Raw genomic sequence first — 25,512 nt, 5'->3', positions numbered from 1 at the left:
CCTTGCTAATTTTAATGAGTAAGTCTTACCATTTTTTCTTATTAAATGTCTTTAGCATGCAGCTGATGAGTATTTCACAACATATTTTTAACCTTTGAATCGATCCTATTAAGAGAAGGGATAATGCTTAATTTAACTTAGCACTCATTTCTTCATACTTAACTGCTACTTTGTAGATTTTATGGATCTAACCAAAGGCACCTCCTGGTTCAGAATTTCTACATGACAAGATTTGTATAATGTATTAGTATAGAGAGCCATATTTTAAATGGCTGAATTTAAATTTTATATTTTTTCCATTAAATTACTTTTATTGCGAACACAGTCAGAATAAAAGTTTTTCTTTAGCTGAACAGTGAAGTTTGATAGAAGGACATTATATATGAAATATAGATATGGCCATTTTCAACTCAAGTATACAGTACTACAGCTTGCCTAAACACGCCTTGTATTTAACAGCTACTCTAAATAGAAGATATATATAAAATATATACACACAAAGAGAAAGAGAGAGAAAGAGAGATGAAATTGCAGTAAAACACACAGGGTAACATGCATTAATACTACCATTTTTATTACCGTGCTGTTGTCTGTGAGTGTAGTAGTACACACTGCAACATCAGTTACACAATGATTGTGTTAGAAGTTCCATTATCGTTGTTCACTATTTCTATAGTATCTCTTGGAAATCTATAAGCATCACAACTACTACTGCATTTAAGCAAGACTGCGTTCTGATATTTAGTTTTAGTTACATCACGTTTTCAGCATCACATAATCATAAACACATATTTTTCAAGAACAGTTTGCTATTTTGTCTAGGAAGCTCTTACAAGAACAAGTAGGCCTTACGGTAAAAAAAACTAAACCAAATACAGTAATCATCACATTTTCTATTTTTAAATTTGCTTATGCCAGTAAGCATTAATCTACAGATGTGTGTAAACGACTAAATGGAGGCAGCTCTCATCTTTCACATTTCAGCAGGAAATAATTATATTTTCTCCTCTGCATATTTTCCCTGGTTTCAGATGCTTATAAAAAAAAGCTATGAATGACTGTATTGACTTTGCCACAAGCTTATGACAACTACTTTGTTAACTTGCAAAATTTCAGAATGCTAATTGTTAACATACAGTCTATTTTAAAATGAACTATTGAGTTAGCTTTAAGAGAAAGATGTATTTCAAATAAATATTTTATCCACAAGTTCGTATTTTACATTCTGCAGTTAAAATATAGTATTAGAATTCCTTTTAGTAAAACTAAGCACAATAGCAGAAATCCTGTAGCTAGAATACTTCCTATATTTCAGTTTGCATTTGCCACTATAACTAAAGAATTTCAAAACCTCTATAACTGTCAGAATCTGCATAGGGTTCTCTTTTTTAAATGCAGTATTTTTATCGTTTTTTTAATTTACCTTCTTTGTTACTTTTATACAAGTATTAATAATGAAAAAAAATCCCTTTCAACAAAATAAAGATGAAAATATAAAACAAGAGTTCAATGCCTCATAATACTTCCTTAAAATAAACCATCATGGAGAAAAAGGCAAAAACCTCTTTTTGTTAAACAGTTAAAAATATAAATCTAGTTTTCCAAGAAATTTGGGGTATTTGGGGGTTTTGTCAGTTTGGGGCATGCATTCTGTTAGATACATGCATAGCATTTTTATTTACAATAGGCTTGCACTACATTTTTCTTAGGAAAGTATGTAGAATGCTTTATAAATATTTTGTATTTGACAGGAGGCAGAGCTTTTTCAGAAGAGTATGAGTGGGTGCTTTAAAAATTTGTATTTCCAGTTAAAAAAAGAAAACCACTGGAATGCCAAAGGGATCTTATTTACGTCATGATTATTTTATTTTTCCTTAAATTATGCTATCATTTGTATAGTTATGTATATAATATGGACAGCATTTTCCTAGAAAAAATGAGGTCTACTCTGCAAGGAACTTACTACAGCTCTGATACTATAAGCAGGTTATTTTGAATTTGTACAGCTCCATTGATTTCAAGCTGGATGTTATGTAAGTGTTAGGATGTCCCTGCATGGACTTTATTTCACTATTAATGTATATAATTCCTGTAAAATTTAAATGTCCATTCAAAACTACTATTTTTTTCTGAGGTTTCTCCTATGTTTAGTTACATAAACAGAAGCATATGCAATGTAAATATTTTGGCTCTTCAAGAAACAGAATGAAACCATCCTCAGAGGAAAATCTATGAGTTTACAACATTGCCAAATAGTTATGTGATCTCAAGAAACAAATAAACATACATTCTGATCGAAATGAAAAGTAATAGTTTCATTTTAGGATCCAAACAAGTGATGTAACTAATTTTTAACAATAACATTTTGTGATGATTATCATTGTACAGCTCTAGTGAACATCCAAACATAACATATGAAATTAAAAGTAAACATTGAATTTATATTTTTTTTCTCCTTCAGAACTTCGTTAATTTTATCTTTACATAAATGATTTTATCCATTAGTGGTTCTGCATTATTCTTTGTTACTGACCGAAGAAAAGATAAACACTTAAAAAACTAATATAAGCAATAACATAAAAATTAATAAGTGTATATTATGTACATATATATGAAGGTAAAGAGGAAACTTAAATAAATAAATCATGTTTATAAAATTTGGGAAATTCTTCATAAGTCATCAGAAATACCATAGTTCCTTTAAAGTTTATGCAGAAAGTATTAATGTCACACTTGAAAAAATTGAGAGATACCGCACATTCAGAAAAATGAGGGACAAAAATCAGCATTAACAAGATTCAAAGCAGTGCTTCTGAAGAATTCAAATCATTCACAAATTTAAGATTTACAGAACATTTTATCTTTATGGATAAGGAGATCTCAAGCTACAGCCAGAAGGAGTGATGCTCTTCTTCTTTTGGTCTCTCTGCTCCTAGTTGTGCTGTCTTATGCTTTACCCACTGTCCCTCTAAACCCAAAAGAAGAAAGTTTAAGGAGCTAAATCATCAGAAAAAAAGGATTGTTCAAGGTCAATATTCTTTTTCTGCTACTTTTGTTCCCTGGGTCAGATCACATGAGGTTAGATGCCAGAGCTGGGGCTAGGGAAGTGACAGGAGCATGCAAAGTATAGCAGGTAAAAGCAGGAGAGACTCTTTCATCCAGCAGCATCTAACTGCAGCTAAAAAATCACTTGACATATTCATTTTTTTTCAGCTATGAAGTCCTCATATTTTCTAAATAGGACTCCTCTCTTTCTTGTCTTTTTTTTGGGGGGGAAGCTTGGTTTCTTATTAAGACACCACAAGTCTGAGGCAGCACAATGGGAAAACCAGAACCATCTATTCACTCCCTGTGACTAACCGCTCACTCTTGGTGCTAGAAGAAATAGGGGTTTTGTAGAAGTGCTGTCAGCAAGTGAAAGTAGCTAGCGCTTGCTGTAAACACAGGAAGGTATAAATAATTTCCATATTTGGGAACTGAGAGAACTGAGCTGCTGTCAACTTATTGTTAGAAGTTTGTGACCTTCTCTGAGCTGCCATAAACCTTCACCCGCTGACCCTTCATGACATGCTAGTCTAAACTATTTCTCATAGGAAGAAATAAGATGACAGCAGTTCAAATGCAGCAATTAGTAAGCACAATGGGTGACTTTTAAAGCACTATATGGGACTTTAGGCTTTGTAAACTGATTGGCCTAAACGTTGGAGATGCAGTTTCAAGGTGATGATAAACTCATTTAATCTCTGTATCTCTCATTTCCCGCCAATTAGTGGAAGACTAGAACAGCTGTACTCCATAGATATGTCAAAATATGTTCAGCTACTGCTGCAACAGACATCACAGTGCCCTTGGAGTGACGGTCTTCTTGCCAAGTGGAATTTTCAGGCCTGGGCTATGTTAAATGTGGCTCCCCTTTATATCTCTGTGAAATGATTCAGTGCAATACTGTTTGCCTGGTTACTTTATTGCAGCAAATCTGTTATTTCCCATTATCTGTGTACATTGAAAACAAACAAACAAAAAAAAACCCAAAACCCCAGAGGCCTGAACCTCTCTAGATTAGAGCTTGAAATTAGCATTAAAAGTTCCTGTATTTTACTTACACTAAAATTTTTTTGATGTATCCATTTTCCTTCCTTTTATTTCAGTAGATTTTTAGCTATAACAGTATAATCTCTGAAAAAAAGCATAATGGGCCTGAATTCTTTACATCAGCACTTTTGCTCACACTGCAGTGCAGTACAATGGGATACGTTCTGCATTGTTAGAGATGCTGTCCTTCTGATAGGTTGTTAAACCAAAGTCCTTTCATCTTTCATGGCTTCACATCTAAAAAATAAAAATCTCATTGACATTCTTAAAATACTAAGGAACAGCCATGTTGCTTCAGCCCGTATATATACCTCGATATGAACATACACCCTTTATACATCCTTTGATATAAACGTGTTACAATTCACAGCCATGTGCAACCTGTTTTCAGAGCCGCAGTAAATACTGAGTTCCTATGCATGATGCCAGTTTACAGGCACCTAATTTATTCCCTTATGAGCTCTTGCAGCTACCACCCACCAAATAATTTTGCTTCTTTTAAGACAGGTTACAGTATAACAGGTGTGGTGAGCCCCTTCTCACATTTATGTGACTATATTGGAGCCTGTTGCAATTGAACTGCCGGTACTAAGGACTGGAATAGCTGGGACTAATTAACATTACTAATATAAGGAACACCTGTGTCTTTATCAGAAGGAACATGTCAAATAGAGGCATACATGTGTTACATCCTTTATCAAAACTAAAACTTAGCAGAAATTAAAATAAACAAGTTAGTAGTGGGGAGGAGGTAATCTGTTGTCTAAGGGCAGATCTTGTTCTTAAAGTGCTAACGTTATTGTCTCTATTTATATCATGCTAATGCACAGGGTTCTTTCCTGAAACCATGTAGTTAAGTTACTTGTGTAGTTTTAGGTGTCTGAAAAAAATCCTTTTCTTCATTTAAATGATTTTTGAGAATGAGTTTTCTCAAATGTTGGATCTGTAGTAGGCTGGGAAGACTGGACACAGATCTAAATCAGGAATTGGAATTAACTAGATATAATTTAAATCTGTTTCAGAATTGGTTATATGTATCCATGAAAGAAATTTACAAATTATATTGAGAAGTATTATTTCATTTTTTTATTCTGTTAAATCAAAGCACATCTGGGATGCTTACTTAGTCTAATCTTCTGAACATAGAAGCTTTTCAGTTGTTTTTAAAAGCAAAGGCAGCTTTCTGAATGCCTGAATATACATTTTAGTTGCTAACGTTATGCAGCTGAGTGTAAAGTGTCAGGTTTATTTTTTAAAATCATGCTAACACATGCATGCATCTATTTTGAAAGTAAAACACAAAGGCAGGGTGGTTATTGTTTTTTTTTTCCACTAGATTTCTCTATAACTTCTAAGTATTTCCAAAATGTGTAAATAAGATACAATGGATCATATTTGGGTTTAAGATAAAACACAACTTTTTTTTTCTAATATAATATAAATGAAAGTAACTAAGCGTCACACACAGCAGAATGTACATAAAGATGCTTTGACATAATTTTCAGTCTTCCAAAGGGGTAACAGTCTCATCAAACAGATCAATCTGTCACAAAACAAAGGTCCAGACTCCTACATCTTTATTTATCCCATGTACCTCATTTCATGAGCTATCCCCCTCCACCCCTAACCCTCAGTTTTACTAGAGCCACTGAGAAATGGAAGCTTTATCTCATGTGAATCTGAATGATTAGGACTACTTCTATTACAAATGATTTAGCTGCAGCATACCACCAGCCTAAGAGTAGCAAGCTCAGGAAAGGAACATTACTCCCCCAAAAGAAGTCCACTATTCTCCCTAAAAGAGACCATCAAATGGCTCTCTACTGAGATGGAAGGACTATGAATGTCTGCCCGTAATGGATACAGTATTGTTAAACAAGTAAATTTCTCACTTAAAATGTGCCCATACATACATATATGTATATAAGTATATATAATAGAGATGTATGTTTATATATATATATTACCGAAATAAAATATGACATTTCTTTCAATTAAATCATGAAAATAGGTATGAGAATTGATCATAAGTTTCTAGCAACATAGAAGATGAATTATAGAAATGGCAGTTGCTGCGTGTGTGTTTTTCTTTGTTCAATTAACAATTCAGTTTGAATTCTATTATACATCACCATTTTTCCTTCTTGCCAATCATAGTCTTTTCGGAAATTTTCTGTCATACACAGCCTTCACAGAGTCAAGAAAATGAAGGTAAGAAAAGTCTTATCCTGGACTATCTTGTCTAACTCCTGCTTTTGAAAAGTACTCTATATTATTCCCACTGATACTTATCTTTTACTAAGTACATGGAACAAGATAGGTTACAGCATTTCTCATGGCAATCACTGTATTTTTCTTAATATCTAGCAAAATGTACATCTGCAAGTTTTCACAATGACAACAATCCTGATGCTCACATTTACTTTATTATCGACTATCTAACCAGATGCCTCCAAAGACTTTCTAGAATAGCTTTTTCCTACAGCCTCATAGATATGTGACACTGTGAAATTAAGATCAAGCATGATTAAGATCTGTGCAAGTATCAATTTTATTTCTTATGAAAGTTGTTCATATCTTCATATTTAAAACACATATTGCTCATACCTAATTGGTAATTTAAAGAACAAAACAAAACAAAAAAAACTAACTTGCTGTCCACTGAAGTATGTACATGTGCGTGAATATCCTGCATTTAACAGAGTTGCTGCCAATAAACCGCAAATTCTCATCAAAGCTTCCTGTCAGAAAGTCAACTCAATAACAGTTACTTCACTCTGCTCCAAGGCAAATGATAAATAGCCTGTGATAAATAAGGCTATGTACACAGTATACTGAAGACATAAACAAAAAAATCGAAAGGTTTATTTCCTCATAAAGTCAAAATATGTGACAGTTGTGAAAAAAACACCTAAATAATACCCACCTCTTTAGTGCACTGAGGTGGTTAAGAGAGAGAACAGGGAAAAAAGTCTTATATTTCATGGTCCAGAAGACCAGTACTTACTGACTTCATGAATAAGGTTTTAAAAGATACCTTGGCTATCAGGAACACATGTCTACCTGAGGAAAATAAACAAACTATTTAAAAGCATATGTCCAACTAATTTTCACTGAGACCTAGATAGTCCAGTGTCTAAACCATTGGAAATTATCTCAGGCATTTCTAAGAGTATTTCCCAAACAAACAATTTGGAATCAATACCTTTAATCTTTTTCAACCAGAAGTTTTCAAATCTATAAGATTTGTCCAAATGAGATCATCCTCATGATGTGCATCATTTACTGTGACCATAATCTTGCAATCAATAGCCAATGCACTTGTGACCAATTTGCAAACATAGTGAAAACTCAAGTCTTTAGCAGAACACTTCTGCATGTGAATCATCTGAGAGATTATACTCAAGATATTTGAACACTTTTGAAGATAAATGAAATGTCTAGAAATAATAACAGAAAAGTCCCTAGAGTGACCCTACTTAATATTCTAGGAGGTTGATCTACATGTACATACACAGACACACATGTATACCCTTACATCTATATTTACTTATATATACCAATGCAATCTCTAGAAGTGTTTTGCTTTTGTCTAAAAATAGTACTCTCATGTAATTTTTAAAAAGCCCATGACTAAGATAATCCCAGAATTTGTTTCATTTTCTCTGCTTTAGACTCCATTTCTCTTCCAAATTACAGGTCTTTATTGTCATTTCCACAGACAACATCCACAGTATCTGAACATGACAGAAGCAAGAGGCTTTCACGAATCACATATTATAAACTAATGTAAATCTGAGTTTACCAATAATATCTTCATTTACTGTATTTTCATAGGAAATTATTATTTTCCACGGCTGTATTAATGTTCAAAGAGACAGACTTTATCATCACCCAAACAGGAGTTTCCACAGATGATGAAAATGCCCCCAAATAAAATAAATATGAGGCCAGCCTGTTGTCTTAATAATAATGTACTACATACTCATGGTCATAACAAAGATTCACGTACGGTTCCAAATTGCACCTGTTCGCAGAGCTGGCAAAAGGTAGAAACTCTGTAAAGTTTTCTATTTACTTGTATTACAGAAGAATTTTGAAGATGCAAATGAGAGTGAGGTTCTAGTTCCCAGTCACAGACTGAAATCCGTAGTAAAGAGACTCTCCAAAATCTAATAAAGAGATATAAAAACCAAGCTCAAAAAAAGAGAGCAAATGAAAAATAGGTACAGAAAGCTAACTTGTTCCTTCCCAAAAAATTCATAAACCTGTCTGTGTTGCATTGTAAAATACAGAACTGTACAGGCATGTACATCAGAAACTCAAAGTTTAGTCCTAAAAAGGGGCAATTATTGCAAACTGTTTCTTTTAAGCTTGCTTTTTTGCTCTTAAATGAAACCTTTAGAGATTGTATGGAGGACCCCAGGTAACTTATTTTGAGAAAAGAAAAAGGCAAAGCAGAAAGCTTCTTAAAGCTGTGCTACATGAACAAAGGGCCCTAAGAGTAGTGAAGAAATAACATCTCTATGATTACTTCAATATTTTATAAATTAAAAATTATAGATAGAACTAAAAACTTGGTTGGAACTGTTGGCTAGGAATTGGGATTTTTAATCAATAGATAACCGCGTCGCAGCCTTTACGAACTACTATTTTTCCTAGTAGGATCAATGGGGACAAGCTCTTCCTGAGCTTATCATAAAAACAGCTGAAAGCTGTTTCTCTCTTTTGGAGTATTCCAGAAATTAAGATGGGGCAAAGGGCCAAGATTGCCAACTCTCATCTTTAAAAGGGAAACAAGTGGTGGAATTCCTGCGACTGACCTGCCATGGATGGCAGCTGTCAGTCCATAAAGCTGGCCTATTTCCACATGCTCCGTAAAAGCATTGTGGTCGGAGAAAGAGTAACCAAGGTAATTAAGTGCCATATTATGGCATTACTTGTTGCTCCTTCAACATATTGGTTTCATTAACAACTAATTCTAGTTGGAACAATCTTACCATATGCATAGCAGCTCCAGGCCCAGAAACATGCTACAGGTGAGTTTCACCATTATTTTGAATAGAAATTTTGAGGATACTTTTGTGATTCATTCTTTTCGGTTTTGGTTTTAATTTCTTTTTGAACATAGACTGCAGATACTAGCTCTGCCTAAAAGAAGTGTGTTTTCTAATTGTAAGTATGTACAACATGTTGAATAAAATGAAAAAGATTTCTAAGCTGCAGTTCATTTACTATGGATGGCAGATCACTTTACACTGTACCTCTTTAGCCACTAGGAAATTCAATGTAAAAGCTAGTCAACATTAACACTTGAAAGAGTCTGACTACTCTTTTCTCTCTGTTATCACTGCCATTTGATGGCACCAGTATTGCTGTTTCAGAAGTGACTTTCTTTATGGTGAGAAAAGGAAAAAGAAGCTTCCCCAAAGAATAAACATACACAGAGCTGTTCACCCACCAATACTTCAAATTACTTCTCATTCTTTTTACCGTTTCCCACTTGTTATTGCATCCATAATGCTTTTCAAATTCTCATGCAGGGCATCTGATGCACTTCACAGTTACAATTACTGCCAAAGGAAAACTAAAGTTACTGTATCAAGGTATTGAACAGTGGGAGGGTGAGGGCTAGAGGCTTTGTTCAGCTTTAGCCATTCTTTTCCAGTTCAATTTCAGACATTATGTTACAATGCTGTATGTATTGTATTCACAGGCAAAAGTCTCTACTCCAGGCAGCATTTCAGGCAGATTAAAGACAGAGTAGTTTAGTCACATTACATCTTTCTATGTGGTGAGACAATCATTAGCATGTACTTACTTCTTTAATGCAAGTTCTGATAACACAATCTAAAATGTGGTTTCATTTTGTCATAGAAAAGGAAGCATTGAACAAAACCCCAAAACATCAAAACAAAACACACACAAGAAATGATGAGAATTATTTCCCCATTATGTTTATAAAATAAAAGGAACTGTTTCCGGAGTAAAGCTACATAAAAATAGCATCTCATGTTTCTGGAATGGGTGGTAAGGTCCATCTGTTTTTACCGGTACGGAGTGAAATGGAGAGGAAAAGGTAGTTCTGAGGGAAGAAGTAAGGCTATCCACACAGCATAGCTTGGTTTTCTTGCATCTGTCATAAATTACTTTTACGCACATTAGCAGGGATTACAGTGACTGTTTATGTACACCACAGTGGTGCAAAGTTTGTGATTCCTGGATGGGAGATCAGTGGGCAGCCAAAACAAGGGTACAGTACCCATCTACAGGAGCTAGCACATCAACTGACTTCTTGATCAACCATTATGTGAGACTATATACACAAAAATAAGGGACAGCATGTTTTCAAGTGAAATTAAGTTTCACTTCATACTTATATTAAAAATCATCAACTTGGTAAAATGTAATTTATGAACTATTGCATCTCCTATTTTATGCCACCTTTTTGCCTCCTCTCTTTTTTATTTTTTATAGATTTCTGCTCAATATATATGGCTGAACTACATTTTAAGTTCCTTCTTAATTGTCCAGTGTCATGTTATTGCTCCTTTGAGTCTGGTTCCTCAGGTTCCTTACTTGTTCTAAGTTGGCTTTATTTGTTTTTCTCAGTCATGCCCATTTACTCCTCTTCTAGCTTGGATCATTTATCTATTTACCTGTTGAAACTTGCTCCTTTTCTGCTTTTACTCTTCCTTTTCCTTTGCTCTTACAAATCTTTCTTGCTACCAACCTTCTGGCCTTTTCTGCATCAAAGAAAAAGCAGTCTAGTGAAATCTCTGCTAAACTGTGGTCATGTACAAAAAAGCAAAGTTCATTTTGCAGTTCTTTATTCCTTCAGCTTTCTAGGTAGAGTTGTCTTCCAGTCAAAACATAAGAGCTATATCTCAACCTTATTTAGCCCTGCCCTTTGTATAGAAAGCAGTTTGAAGTGATGTAGTCCAACTGATACGGTAATGAGATCCTTGGTGGTGAATTCTACATGTTCCTAAACTTTTTAGGCTTGGGTAGTGCCATATGACTGCTCCTAGTTCATAATTTCTCCAGTTCGTTGCCTAAGCACAGACTCCTATCCAGAGAGAACAACCTGCTCTCAAAACCAAAAGTGGTTTAATACCTCTCAATATTTCTGTAGCTCACTTAAAATTTCATTCATGTCTTCAGCAGGGGCATCTCCATAGTATGTCCACACGAAAATATCCTTGGAGCCATGCTGTCTGAGCAAACTATCTGTCCACTTATCTTCTTTAGGCTTTTAGCCAAACAAAATTCCTAATTTTGCCTCCAGAGGTTTTCCACAGCTCTCCCAAATCTTTTCAGCTTGTAGAAGTAATCTACTTCTAAAATCTTCCCTCCGTGAATAAACTTGAAGAACAGAAGGTTGTCATTGTGCTTGAAAACAGAAAGCAAGCACAAGAGCTTCTCCTTTAGAGAAATAAAGTCTTTCCTGCTTCTCCACTTACCCCAGCTGGTCTTTTATTTCTGAAAATGAAACAGCCTTTCTGCTTTGAGTGGAGCTCTCTCTTAAACAGAGCTAGATACACATACACAGAAGTTCTCTGTAAAAATCAAAACTTTTCAACAAATGCCAATTTTGACGGAAGTTGACTTCAGAAAAAATAGAAAGGAGGCTGTCTGATAATATAAAAAACATTCTGTTTCAGCATTTTCAGGTTTTTTGGTTTCCAAATTACTTTTTGAAAACTTTATATTAGAAGGCCAAAGTCTAAACCAAACATCTAATTTTTTCTTAAAATCAAATATTTGAATTGATCTGAAATCCTACATTTATAAAAAATGTCAGCAGCAAACTCAAAATGCATTTTGAGGTTACAGAATTCCCTCTGGAAAAGAAATGTCATGGTTCTGAATGATATTTCAACCACTATCTGTCATTTTTTGATCCAACATTCAAGGTGGAATCTTGAAACATACTATGCTAACAACATAATCTGCTCATTTCCTTCACCCAAGCTGGAGATTACTGTTCAAAATGAAGGTTACAGAAAAAGTTATCAGTAAAAATAGCATTTTCAAATAGACATAGGTATATTCTTCTGACTGGCAGAAGCTGTTTTAATTCATGTCAACCAAAGGAACCAAGTAGGAACAAGAGTTGCATGCTGAAGAGTATGACTTTACATGAAAAGGTAGCAAAATGCATGCCTATCTCATCTAGTGGAAGACCTCTTTTGCACTACAGCAATCTCTGCAGGCTATTTACTTCAGCTTTGCAATGCACTCTGGTATCATGCTAGGAGACCTAATTATACCAGAGGGACTCTTTCGAAGACTGAATAGCACAAAAAAATAGAAGGCATCTTAAACATAATTCAGAAAAGCATTCTCATTTCAAATGCTTTTTCAAATTTATGTCTTACTCCTCTTGAGTTCTGGAAATCTGTGTTAGTGGGACTCTGTTCTGACACTGAGTTATACTGTCCTAGATATGGAGTGATGCTCTCTCTAATTCAGTTTTCTTACATGCACATACATGCATACATATGCACACACAACCACACGCACACAAAGACACTACTCACACAGATTTAGTCTAGATTTGTCTTTTCTCTGGTTATCTTCACAGTTATCCTTCTGCATTTTTCTACCCTTACATTAGGACCCCATGTATCACAGATATGTTGTCAATGTGCTTAAGCTTCCAGACTCAAATGTACATCTAAGCAAAGAAGAAAAGGAAAAAAAAAATAATGCTGATTCTATAGCACTCATAAAGCTTGGCAAATTCAACACATTCAGCAAACCGCTATTCCTTGCTTATTGTATGCAGACATAGAGAAAATCTTTGAGAGACAAAGCCAACAAAACAATCTGCAAGCTGTGTGAAAGAAATATTGAGAATTCATCAAACTAAACAAAACAAAACAAATTTAAAAAAAAAGAAAAAAGAAAGGAAAAGAAAATAAGACATAGCTCTTGAGAAGTCTGAGATTTAGTTCCCATCCTCAGATGGGATAGGCTTGTTGGGTAGGATTGGGTTGAAGTTCACTTTGTTTTGCAGAAAAGTGATGTTATCACTCCTTAGACGGCTATTGTAGTCATTCTCACATTTTCTCTGTCATCTTTCACGCTAGTTTGCTCGTGTGATGTGTTTGATCTTGGCCAGCTGCCAGAGGCTCACCCAGCTGCTCTCTCACTCCTCCTCCTCAACAAGACAGGGGGAGAAAATAAGATGGAAAAGCTCATGGGTTGAATAAAAACAGGGAGATTATCATCAGGGGCAAAACAGACTCGACTTGGGAAAATTAATTTAATTTATTGCCCATTAAAAATAGAGTTGGATGGTGAGAAACAAAGACAAAAGCTAAAACACCTTCTGCTCACCCCCAGTTCTTCCCAGACTCTACTTCACTCTTTCATTCCTGCTCACGTTGGCAGCTGTGGAAGTATCTCAGAAAGCTTCTAATTTCTAACCTAGCAGCCTGATTTGTACTTTAAATCATGCTGACTTCTGCTGAAAAATGTGGGCAAAAGGCTGCTTGTGAGGTAATCTAGACTATAAATAAACAAATGAATAAATACATCCACATTCTGTGGGTACCATCCAGGTGGGGGTGAGGATAGGGCATAGTTGTCTTTAATTAAAAAGATCCAAACTGGTTTTGCCTCTTTACCAATTACTTTGTAATTAGTGCTGAGTTCCTTTATTTCACTGCCTTTCCTGGTTTAATTTCAGACCCCAAAATCTAAGAAAAGTTTCTTTCCTCTTAAAAAAAGCTGCACAAGCATTGCCTATCGTCCATGAGGATCCTCCTTTATGACACAGCAGACTGTTGGCAGAGAAGAGAGGGAACTGCATGCTGACAATACATTTTCTGAGGACATACTTTTGTTAATAATTTTTCATGATTGTGCTATTAGTTTACTAGGAAGCAGCAGCTGTTATAACACTATTTTTTCACCACTCTACAAAATTCAACAAATAAAAGAAAACATTGATATTTTGCAAACTATAATGAGATCTCATTCTATATAAGATCCACTTGAATTATCTGGTAGTGACATTCAAAGCTTCTGTAGAGTTACAGCTTCTGTACTCTCCTCAGCAACCATAGTTATATGGCACTTGAGCCTCAGGAAACAAAGATATAAATTCCAATGCGACAAAGACAGAAATTTCCCAAAGACTGCCCTGAGCTCTGTAATGCCTTTCTTAAAAAAAAATTAAAAAATCATTCTCAAAACAGCCTTCAGCATTCTTTTTTTCATCAAAACAGTACGCTAGGAAAAGAAAGTTAATGTGCATTCAGTTGTTATGACCATACTTAAACTTCTGTGTCAGTCCCAAGAGAGTGCCTAGATCAGGAGGCCATAGCAGTAAGTTTTCCTGATGAAGATATTTTGGGTTTTTTGGGGGGAAGGGTGGGATGGACGTATACATTTCCCTTGATTCTTAACTTCTAGATGCTACAGTGGCACACAGTATAAACATATGATTCTACTGATGACTTTTACATTTTTTATAGGCTAGTAAGTGATACTGACTCTCCTTTCCCTGTTAGTTTTGAGGAGGCATGGCATTTAACTTATTTGCTTTTTTGAAAGCAGATAGGACTCATGGAACTTTACATTTCTCAAAAAACTGTCTTCATTTTTTGTCCAGATGAGCAGTTCTGCCGGACATTGTTAGTGATAAAATTGTCCTTAAATATTCACTTCTCCAGGATTATCTTTACAGCTCAGCTTGGCACGCAGATGACCTCTAACTGTTTAACCAGGCAAAAAGTAATCTAGATTGCTGATGGCAAAAATCCTTTTCAGAGTTTGATGAACTGTGGCAAAGCATTTTTGCAACTTTGCTCTGCTCATTTGTTGCAGAGAAAGAAGTATTCCTCCCCTCTTGTCATGCTGTTTGGATAACCTGAAATAGTGGGAATTGTTACTATTATGTAGGTAAAATTATTATGTGTGAAGCGGTATTACGTACTATGAGAAAATAGATGCATCTAACAGCACGTCATAATAACATGCTTTCATAAATCTCTTTTGATTACTCTGGATTGCTACTTTCCCCAATCCCTTGTATACACTGAAGAGCGATAGTAGAGATGATTCATTTCAATTCCATTAGTCACAGGTAAATGAGCATCTTCTAAATTCATAGTCAAGACAGATATTCAACTGCAACTTATCTGGGTGAACTTCAATCTAGAGAGGCTGAAGGTGGAGAAAAAAAGGAATAGGAAATGATACCACTTAAGTGGACAGTGCTCACCAGACCTTTTTCTTATAGGGAAAGAGATTTTTATGTATGAGATACATAAAAAATACCCACGCAAAAATAGGGTAAAGAGCTGCTTTTCAGTGTGCCTTCTGCCCTTGGCAAGGAGTTAAGGAACTCTACACTTCTAGCTATTGGACTGCCTGCATTTATCCAGACATTTGTCAGCTCTAGATTGTGTTAGCAAAATGTATCCTGACATCTTGAAAATTGCTTAGAAATAAAAGCTTGTGAAGAACAGTTTTGTCTTTTTATATATCTTATAAGAAAGACTTTACAGAAGCTTTCATTTGCTTCTAATCCATAAACTACACCAAATGTATTGGCTGACAGTGCTCTTAATCCCATATAGCCTATATTCTCCTCATTGTGATCACAGGACATTGGTAAGCCATTTTCATGCAAAATAAGTGAATACTGAAAAAATGTAGTTATCGTTTAATGGCAATTATTTGCCAAATAGGTGGATAACTTTGATCAAGAGAGAAAAGAAACACAGATTTTCTTATTGCAAAACCAAGCTAATTTTTTAAAAGCATCTTCAAAATTGGTTAGGATAAGACAAAATCTTTTATTCAGTCTGACTTCAGATATTTGGATGTTGTCATCTAAGCAAAAAATGAGTATGGGGAAATTTGCTTTAGGTTAATTTACTGATTAAGCCAAACTTAAGAGTCATAATGGTACTTTTCACACAGCAGCTACCTACCTTTTAAGTGAACTATTTCAAATGAGGTCACGTTATTATCAGAGAACAATCTTCAAACCTGTTTGATCATGAAAAAAACCTAATGCTGTGTTGAGTTTCAAAGACTTGTCAATCCCTATGCATTTACTCATGTTTAACTGAAGCATGAATCTTAAGTGATAATGATTTTAGTTTTAGTCATGAGGAAGATGAGACTTTATTTTACTGTTTGCTTGGGTAGGATAACACTGGATTTGTCCACCAGATGCTGTTTGATTTTTTACTGAATTCAATACCAAAACAACTGTATGCGTTCTACAAGAAGTAGGTGCCTTCTTAAAATCAGCTGCTTCCTTGTTTGGTACCCATTTAGGTACATCTGTTATTCAAGTGACAGCCACAGATGCTGATGATGCCAACTATGGAAACAGCGCCAAAGTGGTGTACAGCATCCTCCAGGGACAGCCATATTTCTCAGTGGATCCAGAAACAGGTTAGCAATTCATTCAGTCTTGCTTTTTGCAATGACAGAGACAGGATGCAGGGATCAAGACACTTTTCACTTGCATTTAAATATTGGAACAGGTGTATGGCATCATATGACTTGACACGGAGCTGATACACTTTTTCTAAATGGAAAGTGGAATCACAATAAAAGTATGCAATTTTTTTGTTAAAATAATATTATTGCAGAAGAAGAACTGCTTTACTTGGTATGAATAAGACTTCTGGAAGACGACTGTTAACTGTAAAGGTCAACAGTTCAGAAAAGGTGTAGAATATTGTAAGGGGTCCGAAGAATCATGAAAGTATTAAAGCTTATTTTACACCAGTTTCTGGGAATTTCATCTGTTTGTCCTTAAGAAAAGAAAAAAAAAGCTGGACAATTTCAGATTATAAGGTAAAAAAAAAAAGCAAACCCAAAGATAAATTAATTCTTTCTAAAAGTTTGTGATAGATTCTTGACCATTGACAATTTTTAACTCAAGATGCTTTTCGAAACTGTACTCTGATTCCAACAGGTATTAGAATTGAAGCAAGAAGCATTAATGCTTTCAAGCTGTAAAGCATGAATGGAAGCCCTTTTCACTGTTTTGCAGGAAATCAGATAAGAGACAGACACAAAGAAGAAAAACTTGTGTGAACTTTGGATATCTATAATCCAAAATTGGGGTTCAAAAAAGAAACAAATAACAACACTCTCCTCCCCTCCAGATACCTAATCCTAATGCACGTAAGACTTAGCAGGCATTGCACTAGCTTGTTCCTGCATGTTATCAAAATTGTTCTGGTTTGAGAATCCAGAATTTAAGTGCAATTGTGCCCATAATCCTTGAAGCTTCTGAACTATTGAGCATGCTCAGATGATGGCTAATTTCCTTTTGAAACAATTTCTTTTTTAAATACAGCAAGGGCATCATATCAAAAAGATAAGAGTCACATGGCTACAGTTTTAAAAGGGAGCATAACGATTTTGCCTAGGATTAAAGTGTTTGGGTTTTTTCCACCTTTTTCTCTCTCTCTCCTTTTTCTCTTTTCTCCAATCCCCTACTTAAAACACCTTTACCAGGCATGAGCAGGGAAACAGGACCAGTACCACACAGTCATTAACTGATGGCAGCAGGCGGTTAGGCAGGCAGATGGTTCAGGGGAGACCTGGGCTTTCGTCTTTGGTTCTGGGATTATCTTCTATTTTCATCCAATTTGCTTTTTAATGTTACATATATTAACAAGCCTAGGTACGGTAATCAGAACCTGGTAATCGGAATCAGACATAAATGGCATAACCACTAGGTTACAGGGTTTTTTTTTTCTTTGTTGCACTCTCTTTCTAGGAGTAGGAGTTTTCCAGTTTTGGGTTTTTTTTTTTTTGCATAATAGAACAGCTTCCCTATCAAGCTGAGCTTGTAATGAGAGCCGCCTTCTGAGAAAGGAAAGGCAGGGGTGTGAATCCTCCAACCAAAAAGGGCACTGAGTTTAAATTCTCCCACTTCACAAGACAAAGCTCTCATCACTTCAACCTTGCAAAGCCACCAACCTTCTAAATAATACAAAAAAAAAAGCTTGGTTTTCTAAAAGAAAACATGTATGTGTCCACTTTAATGAAAAGGTCTTTTGGGCTTTGGATCCCAGGAGGATTGAGGTCACTTCACTCTTCAGGCTATGGGATTTTTGGTTTTCTCACCTGAGGTCCCTACTCTTTTTGTGTGCTGTACAAGAGTCTGAGACATTTAAATTACATTTATGAAAGTCTTGAGATCGAACACCCCAAAAAGATTTTCCAGCACTAATTTTACAGTCTTGTCCAATTCTTTTATTAGCTATAGACCTAGCTGACTTATGGGGGCCATCACTGGGCATTAAAATCTATGATCTATTACAGTCCAAAAGAATGAATCCAGGGCATGTTAGAGTTCAACCTTGTGCTATAATATCAAAACCTCACCAGGGCTGGAGATTACATAATGCATTAAAATAATAACTGGGGATAGTAGCTGAAAAACTTCATTAACTCAACAAATATATTTATATTTTTGTCATTGAAAGAATAATTAGATTCATTTAGCACATCACAAACAATGAATAATGTCTCTGTTACATTTATTTATCTTTTTTCTTAAAATCACATTAAATTAGCCATAGATTGAAAAGCTTATTGCCATACACCTTGTTTTGATTGCTATGGATTAACATCTGCACAGTATATCTTACATGAATCCATTTAAAAATTCCGAGATTAAAGTGGATGGTGCTTCTTCTCCTTCACCTCTCTGTCTCTTCTTTTTCTCTCTTCTCCAAGGCTTAATCAAGACTGCTTTACCTGACATGAGCAGAGAAAACAAGGAACAGTATCAAGTGGTTATCCAGGCCAAAGACATGGGAGGTCAGATGGGAGGACTATCAGGGACCACCACCGTGAACATCACACTGACTGACGTCAACGACAATCCACCTCGCTTCCCCCAGAGTATGGAACATCTAATAGCTGTTGTTTTCCAAAGAACCTCTCTAAAATCAACTGTTTCACTGTCATCATCTGGGATCTTCTTTTTTTCTCCCTTTTCTTAGTATAAATACTGGCCCACTGCTGTGTCTGTTTACGTTGCAACATTATTAAGGCAAACGGGAATCTCTGCCTCTGTTTTTTTAATAGCAAAATTTTTCTTAGAACGATAAACTTACTTCCCATTCTTACTCTGCTTACAGGAATGTGAGCTGTAACAATAACCTAGGCTAACCGCAGGGACTTGAAATCTGGGTTCAGTTTTTGGATACACTTTTAGTTCCACATGTTTAGGCAAGCAAATAGGTCAGGAAATTTTCTAACGTACCACCTTGCACAGGCAGAGTTGGTCAGGTGGTATGCTCTGCTGGAAGTCTAAGCATTTGGTTTAGGTACTTGTAATCTGTGTTCAGCTCTTGATGTTGAGTGATTTTGATTATCTAGACCAGCTTGACACAATTAAGTTTTATAAAATATCTCTGTGGAATAAAAAATGGCAAACAGAAAGCTGCACAACACAGAAAGCTTCACAGTAGTGTACTACAGATCCTTTCATCCTAGGCCACTGGTTTAAATCCAATCCCAAATTGTTATAATCAGTGTCTGATAACTGTTTGATAGACTGCAGATAGAAGAAATTTACAGCCTCAGTTCCGTGCCTACTGGAAAAATGTCCACATTTTAAAATTTGAATCGCTTGTTGGCACTGATTAGGGAACCGACTGGCTCTCTTTACAGATTCACCAAGGACTGAACAAACAGAGCTGATTTAGAAAACACTCTCCTGGACTTGAAGAAACTTGAAAAGCACTTCAGTACCATGGCAATAAGTACACTCAGAACAGTATAAACAGGTCAACCTAGAACAGATTTTTTAAAATATTAGAAAACTCTGACAGTATGGGAAAAAGGATTCTTGAAATTGCATATAACTTTTTTTATCTCTATTTATGATAACAGATTGCTTTTTAAAAAGAGAGGGGAGGGGAAGTACTGCAGTCCTTATAAAGAAAATATAATTTGAATTCACACTCAGAGTTTACTTGCTGAGAATCACCTTTACATGGCAAACTCAAACAGCAATTTTTAACCAATCTTTCTGTTTGACTTCAGGAGGGGATACTGCTTAAACTGTATAGCATGATATAGCTCATAATATTTTGGCAAATAGGAATTCTTGAACCTAAATTAGAATGCAGTGTAGCACATTGCATTGTAAGCTTTGTCATTGAATTAAATTAAATTAAATTAAAAAAAATAAAGAATGAAGAGTGCATAGAACTGCAAAATAACTTAGATTTTTTCAGACTCCTTAACCTTTGTTCCTTATGATGCTCTTCTTTCAAGATTAGCTGAAGTCTGAAGTCTATGGAAGTTCTGATTATTTCAGTAAGCTTTGCATCTGGTACTTAATTATAGAGAAATGTACACAATTTGATGCCTCATACAATATTCTCTGTAGCTTTCTACTTTGAACATCACTGAAACACGTTGGGTAGGCTATAGAAGATCTGCTGTGGGATCTATTCCATGGTGCAATATTCATTTTGCTGATGACCCTTCTCTCTCATTTTCTTTCTCCTCAGCAGGGTGGTTTTCAACACTTCCTGGGAAATCAAACATAGAGAAACATCTGGAGGTTTTGATTTCTTCTGAGATAGTTATGAAGAGGGGCATACCTTCAAAGAACTATCTAGTTCTGGAAGTCTGCTCCTTCCAAAAACAATTATCTTCCATTTTCTCTTATGTGAAGCAACAATAAGTGAAAATGTGGCCCAAAGCAGAGGGTGAATTGCAAATGCAAGCAACAGGAGTTAATGTCAAGATATTGAAGAACTAAAGATTAATTTCTTACAGGGACAGAAGAAAGGAAAATGGCAGAGTGCACTGTAAAGTACTGTTTGTTCAGACTGCATTAAGAAGGAACAGATTTTCTGGGGTTTTTTGTTTCCTGAAAGGAATCCTGGACAGTTAAAAGACATAGGCCTAAACTGAATTTAAATGGCACCATAATGAAAATCTTACACATTTTGAATTCAATTGTACTCTAAACCAAATTAGCCATCTCGCATGCCGAAACTGTGTAGCACTCACACAGCACCACAAAAATAAGGAATGCTTTAAGATGCAAAGGCACTCAAGGGAGCTATTTATTCTGGAAGAACTCATAAGTAGCATGATTAAATTTGTTCTTATAGTATTTCTGGCTCACCTGCCAAACCCTTGAATTTGAGCAAGCCTTCAAACTTATGCTTTAGCTGCCAGGAATCCTAACTTTCATCCCATTTTCAGCCTGGTTTAAGGGAATAATATGTATTTTAGTCTGTGTGGATTGCAGCCAAACAGTCTACTGCTGAGTTTTCACTTACAACCTTGAATTTGTAACAGCAAATACAATTTAGCATCAAGCATTAACTTCCATTTTGTTACACATCTATATAAATGTAAAGTATTTGCAGTGACACTCTTTTGTACTTAGTCTGTACAGTTGGGGATGGAAACTCATTCAGCAGTCGGATGTTTGGTATATTCCTTGTACTTAAAAGGAACCTTCAAGACCCTTTAAGTGTCTTAAAAGAAAGCAAAGGACATGTAAAAATAAGAAATAGGCTAGTTGCAAGAAAGATACCTGATTGTATTTCACTACAAGTCAATACAATTTATACAGGTTCTTATTGGACCCTTCAAATAAGGATTGTGCATATTATCAGGTGCTAATTTTGTCAGACTCTTAAGGTATTTTTCCAATGCTACTACTTCGCTCAGTAAATTAATATTAATTTACATGAGAAAACAGATCAAAAGAAACATAAGATTCTGGAATGTCACGTGTACAATGCTGAATATATTAGAATTTTTTTTACATTTTCTTGGTAGCAAATAACTGAAAATACTGATTTAGAAACATTTGTGTCTTGCTAGTGATGAAAGGTTTTCATTGTCTAGTTCTGACTGGTCAAGAAAACCATCTGATTAATACTTTTTCTGCAACAGTATGTCTTTATAGTTAGATTTTTATTGCAAATGTTGTCAGAAAATACATATAAATTCACTTTTCATACACATAGGCAAGATTAAAGTGTCTATGTAATCAGAATTCTTTCTAGCAAACCCTGATTATAAAAACATTAAATGAAACCAACCATTAAAAGAGCACAAAAAGTATATGCAGAGTAAATTAAAGAAAATCTGAATGTATCTGCATTTCAATTAACTCTAGCAATTAACATGAACATGTATCCAAATGCTCTTTACCATGACTCTTTAGTATGTATTACCAATAACGGTTGAATGAATTACTTCAACACAGAACACCTACAAATCTTGAATATATTTTTCAAAAGAATTAAAAAAAAGCCTATTCTATTTTAGTCTCTTTCCAAATTCTACACTGGTTTCTACAACTCTTGTGCCTTGAGAAAACAAAACAAAATCCCCTACTACTTCTAAATATATCTGGGAACATTTCTAGAAAACTGAGGGGAAAAAAAAATATATATACTGTTAAATAATCAAGATTAGAACTGGTGCCTTACTGTTGAGCTTCTTTGTTCCTTATAGCTGAAGAACAAAAAAAAAAAAAAAAAAGAAAAAAACTATAAAAGCACTATAAATGGCTTTGAAGAATCACTTGGAATTTTTGTGACAGTTTGTCAATCAACTCTAAACCCTGTTTTAAACTTTAGTATGATGAATAACAGCATTTTTCTTAAAGTGTTTCAAACTTCAAGTTACTTAAAAAATCCAGGTGAAATTGAAGATGTTTATTATTCAGAAGAACAAAGCTTCTCAAAACAATAAATGCTTGATTTCACTCTTCCAGGCACGTACCAGTTCAGCTCTCCCGAGTCTGCACCACCTGGGACTCCTCTTGGCAGAATTAAAGCCAATGACCCTGATGTGGGTGAAAATGCAGAGATTGAGTATAGCATCTCCAATGGGGATGGATCAGACATGTTTGATATCGTCACTGACAAGGACACACAGGAAGGGATTATAACTGTCAAAAAGGTTTATTTTTTCTCCTCTCTTTTATATGTACTTAGCTCTCCAGGTGTTACGATTATGTTTCTTTTTCCAGGGGGAGGGAGGGTAGATCTCACAAGGGGTCAGGCTGCCAAGGAGTTGTTGTATTAGTTTTGTTCTTCTCTTTCTTCAGCAGATATCTGTTATTTTCAAGTCTCGAGGGAAATTTACTGGCATGTCACTTCACATAAAGCAATATTCCAGTGGCTGCTGTCTGTTCAATATATATACTCTCACACACAGTATTTTCAAATTAGGGCTGTGAAAACCTGGAGGGGTTCAGTTCACAGTGGGATTTGTCAGCTGAATGCTGCAGTAAGGCTCACAAGGGTTGGAGGCTCACCTGAAGTTTGATGAACTTACACCTCCAAGGCTAAACTGTCCCTCTCTGTCCAACAGTCAGGTATCTCCAGTACCTAAAATCTGTCTTGGTTTAAGTCCAACCCTGGTAAAACTTAAGTTGTTACATATTATGTCAATGGAAGTCCAAAGAGCAAAGACATGGGAGAAATTTAATTCAAAATACCTTCTCTGACAGATTTATTGGTTGCTTTTTAGTGTTCAGACTGTTAAACTCCGAACATTATTTTCGGTTATACTCTTACTGAACATATCAGTAACAGTTAATTGATATCTACATATATGTATAATATAGATCTATACACTTATATTTGGAAACATATGTATATTTATGTGCATGTATGTATATGTGTGCACATATGAACGTATATATACATATATGGATATGCATAATATAAATGTCACATAGATTGGAAATCCGACTTCATAGTTTTTCTTTTCACTTTGGAACATGGAGGCCAGGGACAGGTCTGGGTTGATCCTGATGCAAAATAGGCAAGGGTAGACGGTAATGGGGGAGGAGTAAGGAAAAAGGAAATAGGACAGAGAGCATTTAAGAGCTGGGATAATTGTTCTTGTTCCTACCAATGAGATGAGACAAATAAGACCTTTAGCAACTTCTACTTGTAGATAAAGTCCAACTTCCCTGTTTCTTTCTCTCTTTCTATTTTTCTATAGATTGACCCCTCCTGGTTTTCCAGGAATCTGAACAAGTCCTAGGCAGATGGATAATTGCCTTGCTGCCCTATAATACTCCTTATTTTTCTTATACTTAGAACAAGCCCTAATATACTCCATCTTCTCCAAGATGCATTAAATTTTAGAGCTTTTGCTCCTAAGAATGCCTACACTTCTAATTCAGCATTATAAAACTGACTCATATTTCTTGTAAAGTGACACAATTTTCTTTATTATTATTTGCTCCCCAGCATCTGGATTTTGAAAACAAGATGTTATACACCTTAAGAGTGGAAGCAACCAACACTCATCCTGATCCTCGTTTTCTTCAGCTGGGGCCATTCAAAGACACAGCTTTGGTCAAAATTTCTGTGGAAGACATAGATGAACCTCCAGTGTTCAGCAGACCCTGGTATTTAATAGAGGTAGATGAAGATGCCAAGGAAGGAAGCATTATTGGGCAGGTTTTAGCCCAAGATCCGGATATAACAAAGAATGCAATAAAGTAAGCCATTACACAATATAAAATGCTTTAGATGTGGGTCAAGTCTCATGCACAAAGAGTGATGAGAGTGCAATGTAATAGGGGGCCACTTGAGTAATTAAGCACATAGGGGTTACTGAAAAGTGTCAAGCAGAGAAATATTTATGGGAGCTTGTGAAGGCGAACACAGTTAACTGCAGAGTATGCTTCTGAAGGACAGTATATAGGCACCAGGTAAAAAGAAAGGAGAGGTCGGCATTTAACTGGCATCATGTTCTAGTACTTTCACCAAACTGTTCATAAGACTATGCTTTTATACCATGTTTCCAGTGGCAATGTATGTATGTATGTACATGTAAAATACATTTTACATAGTAAAATTTTACTATGTAAAATACTCAAAATGGTGTATTTCTACACTTCCTGCTGGTTGATAGCAGTCAGTAGCCTTCAGTACTGTCATAATCCCCTAGACATAACATTTTCTACCATGTTCCATAGCTTAACTATTTAATAATCCCATTATATTAAATAAGAAATGATTGCAAGAAAGTCATAAAAATTAGAGGTAAGAGTTCAGTGCTGTGAAATTGCTGTAATTGTTAGCCATCTGGTATTATTATCTGCAGTGACAAACACAGCACTGAAATTTGTGTATTTACCATGCAACTGATTAGGAGACCTGATTTTTGCATTTCTGAACAAGCCTGTTATGTCCTGCAGCAGTACAGTTTGAGGTAGGAGGTGTGAGAGGAGGAAGAAAATAAAATATTTTTAAATAATCTATGTATAAAATCTCAATTTAACCTGATAGTGACTGGTAACTACTAGACTAATTAAACAAGTTTTTCTTTGGTGGGAAAGAACAAAGCAAAAGCAAGTGTCATAAAATAAGATTTTAAGAGCTTTCATCTTAAACAACAACAAATCCAAAGATT

The 25,512-nt window shown here is 35.3% G+C and overlaps 1 protein-coding gene across 2 annotated transcripts in view; it reads left to right on the top strand.

The window, feature by feature from the left end:
• The window catches only part of CDH9 (cadherin 9), a 71,367-nt gene that overhangs the window by 30,734 nt on the left and 15,121 nt on the right, over positions 1 to 25,512 (top strand). Inside the window, exons 3-6 of one of the 2 annotated variants that reach the window (XM_050890691.1) lie at positions 16,396 to 16,515; positions 18,823 to 18,990; positions 22,850 to 23,037; positions 24,342 to 24,595. In XM_050890691.1, coding sequence (XP_050746648.1) covers positions 16,396 to 16,515; positions 18,823 to 18,990; positions 22,850 to 23,037; positions 24,342 to 24,595 — 730 coding nt within the window. The remainder of the gene's footprint in view (positions 1 to 16,395; positions 16,516 to 18,822; positions 18,991 to 22,849; positions 23,038 to 24,341; positions 24,596 to 25,512) is intronic. The other variant, XM_050890692.1, reaches the window with a different exon arrangement.

This window comes from Gymnogyps californianus, chromosome 2, assembly GCF_018139145.2.
Source record: "Gymnogyps californianus isolate 813 chromosome 2, ASM1813914v2, whole genome shotgun sequence".
In the NCBI taxonomy this organism is placed as follows: domain Eukaryota; kingdom Metazoa; phylum Chordata; class Aves; order Accipitriformes; family Cathartidae; genus Gymnogyps; species Gymnogyps californianus.
The sequence above is the reverse complement of the archived record's forward strand: the minus strand, read 5'-3'. Positions and strand labels throughout refer to the sequence as shown.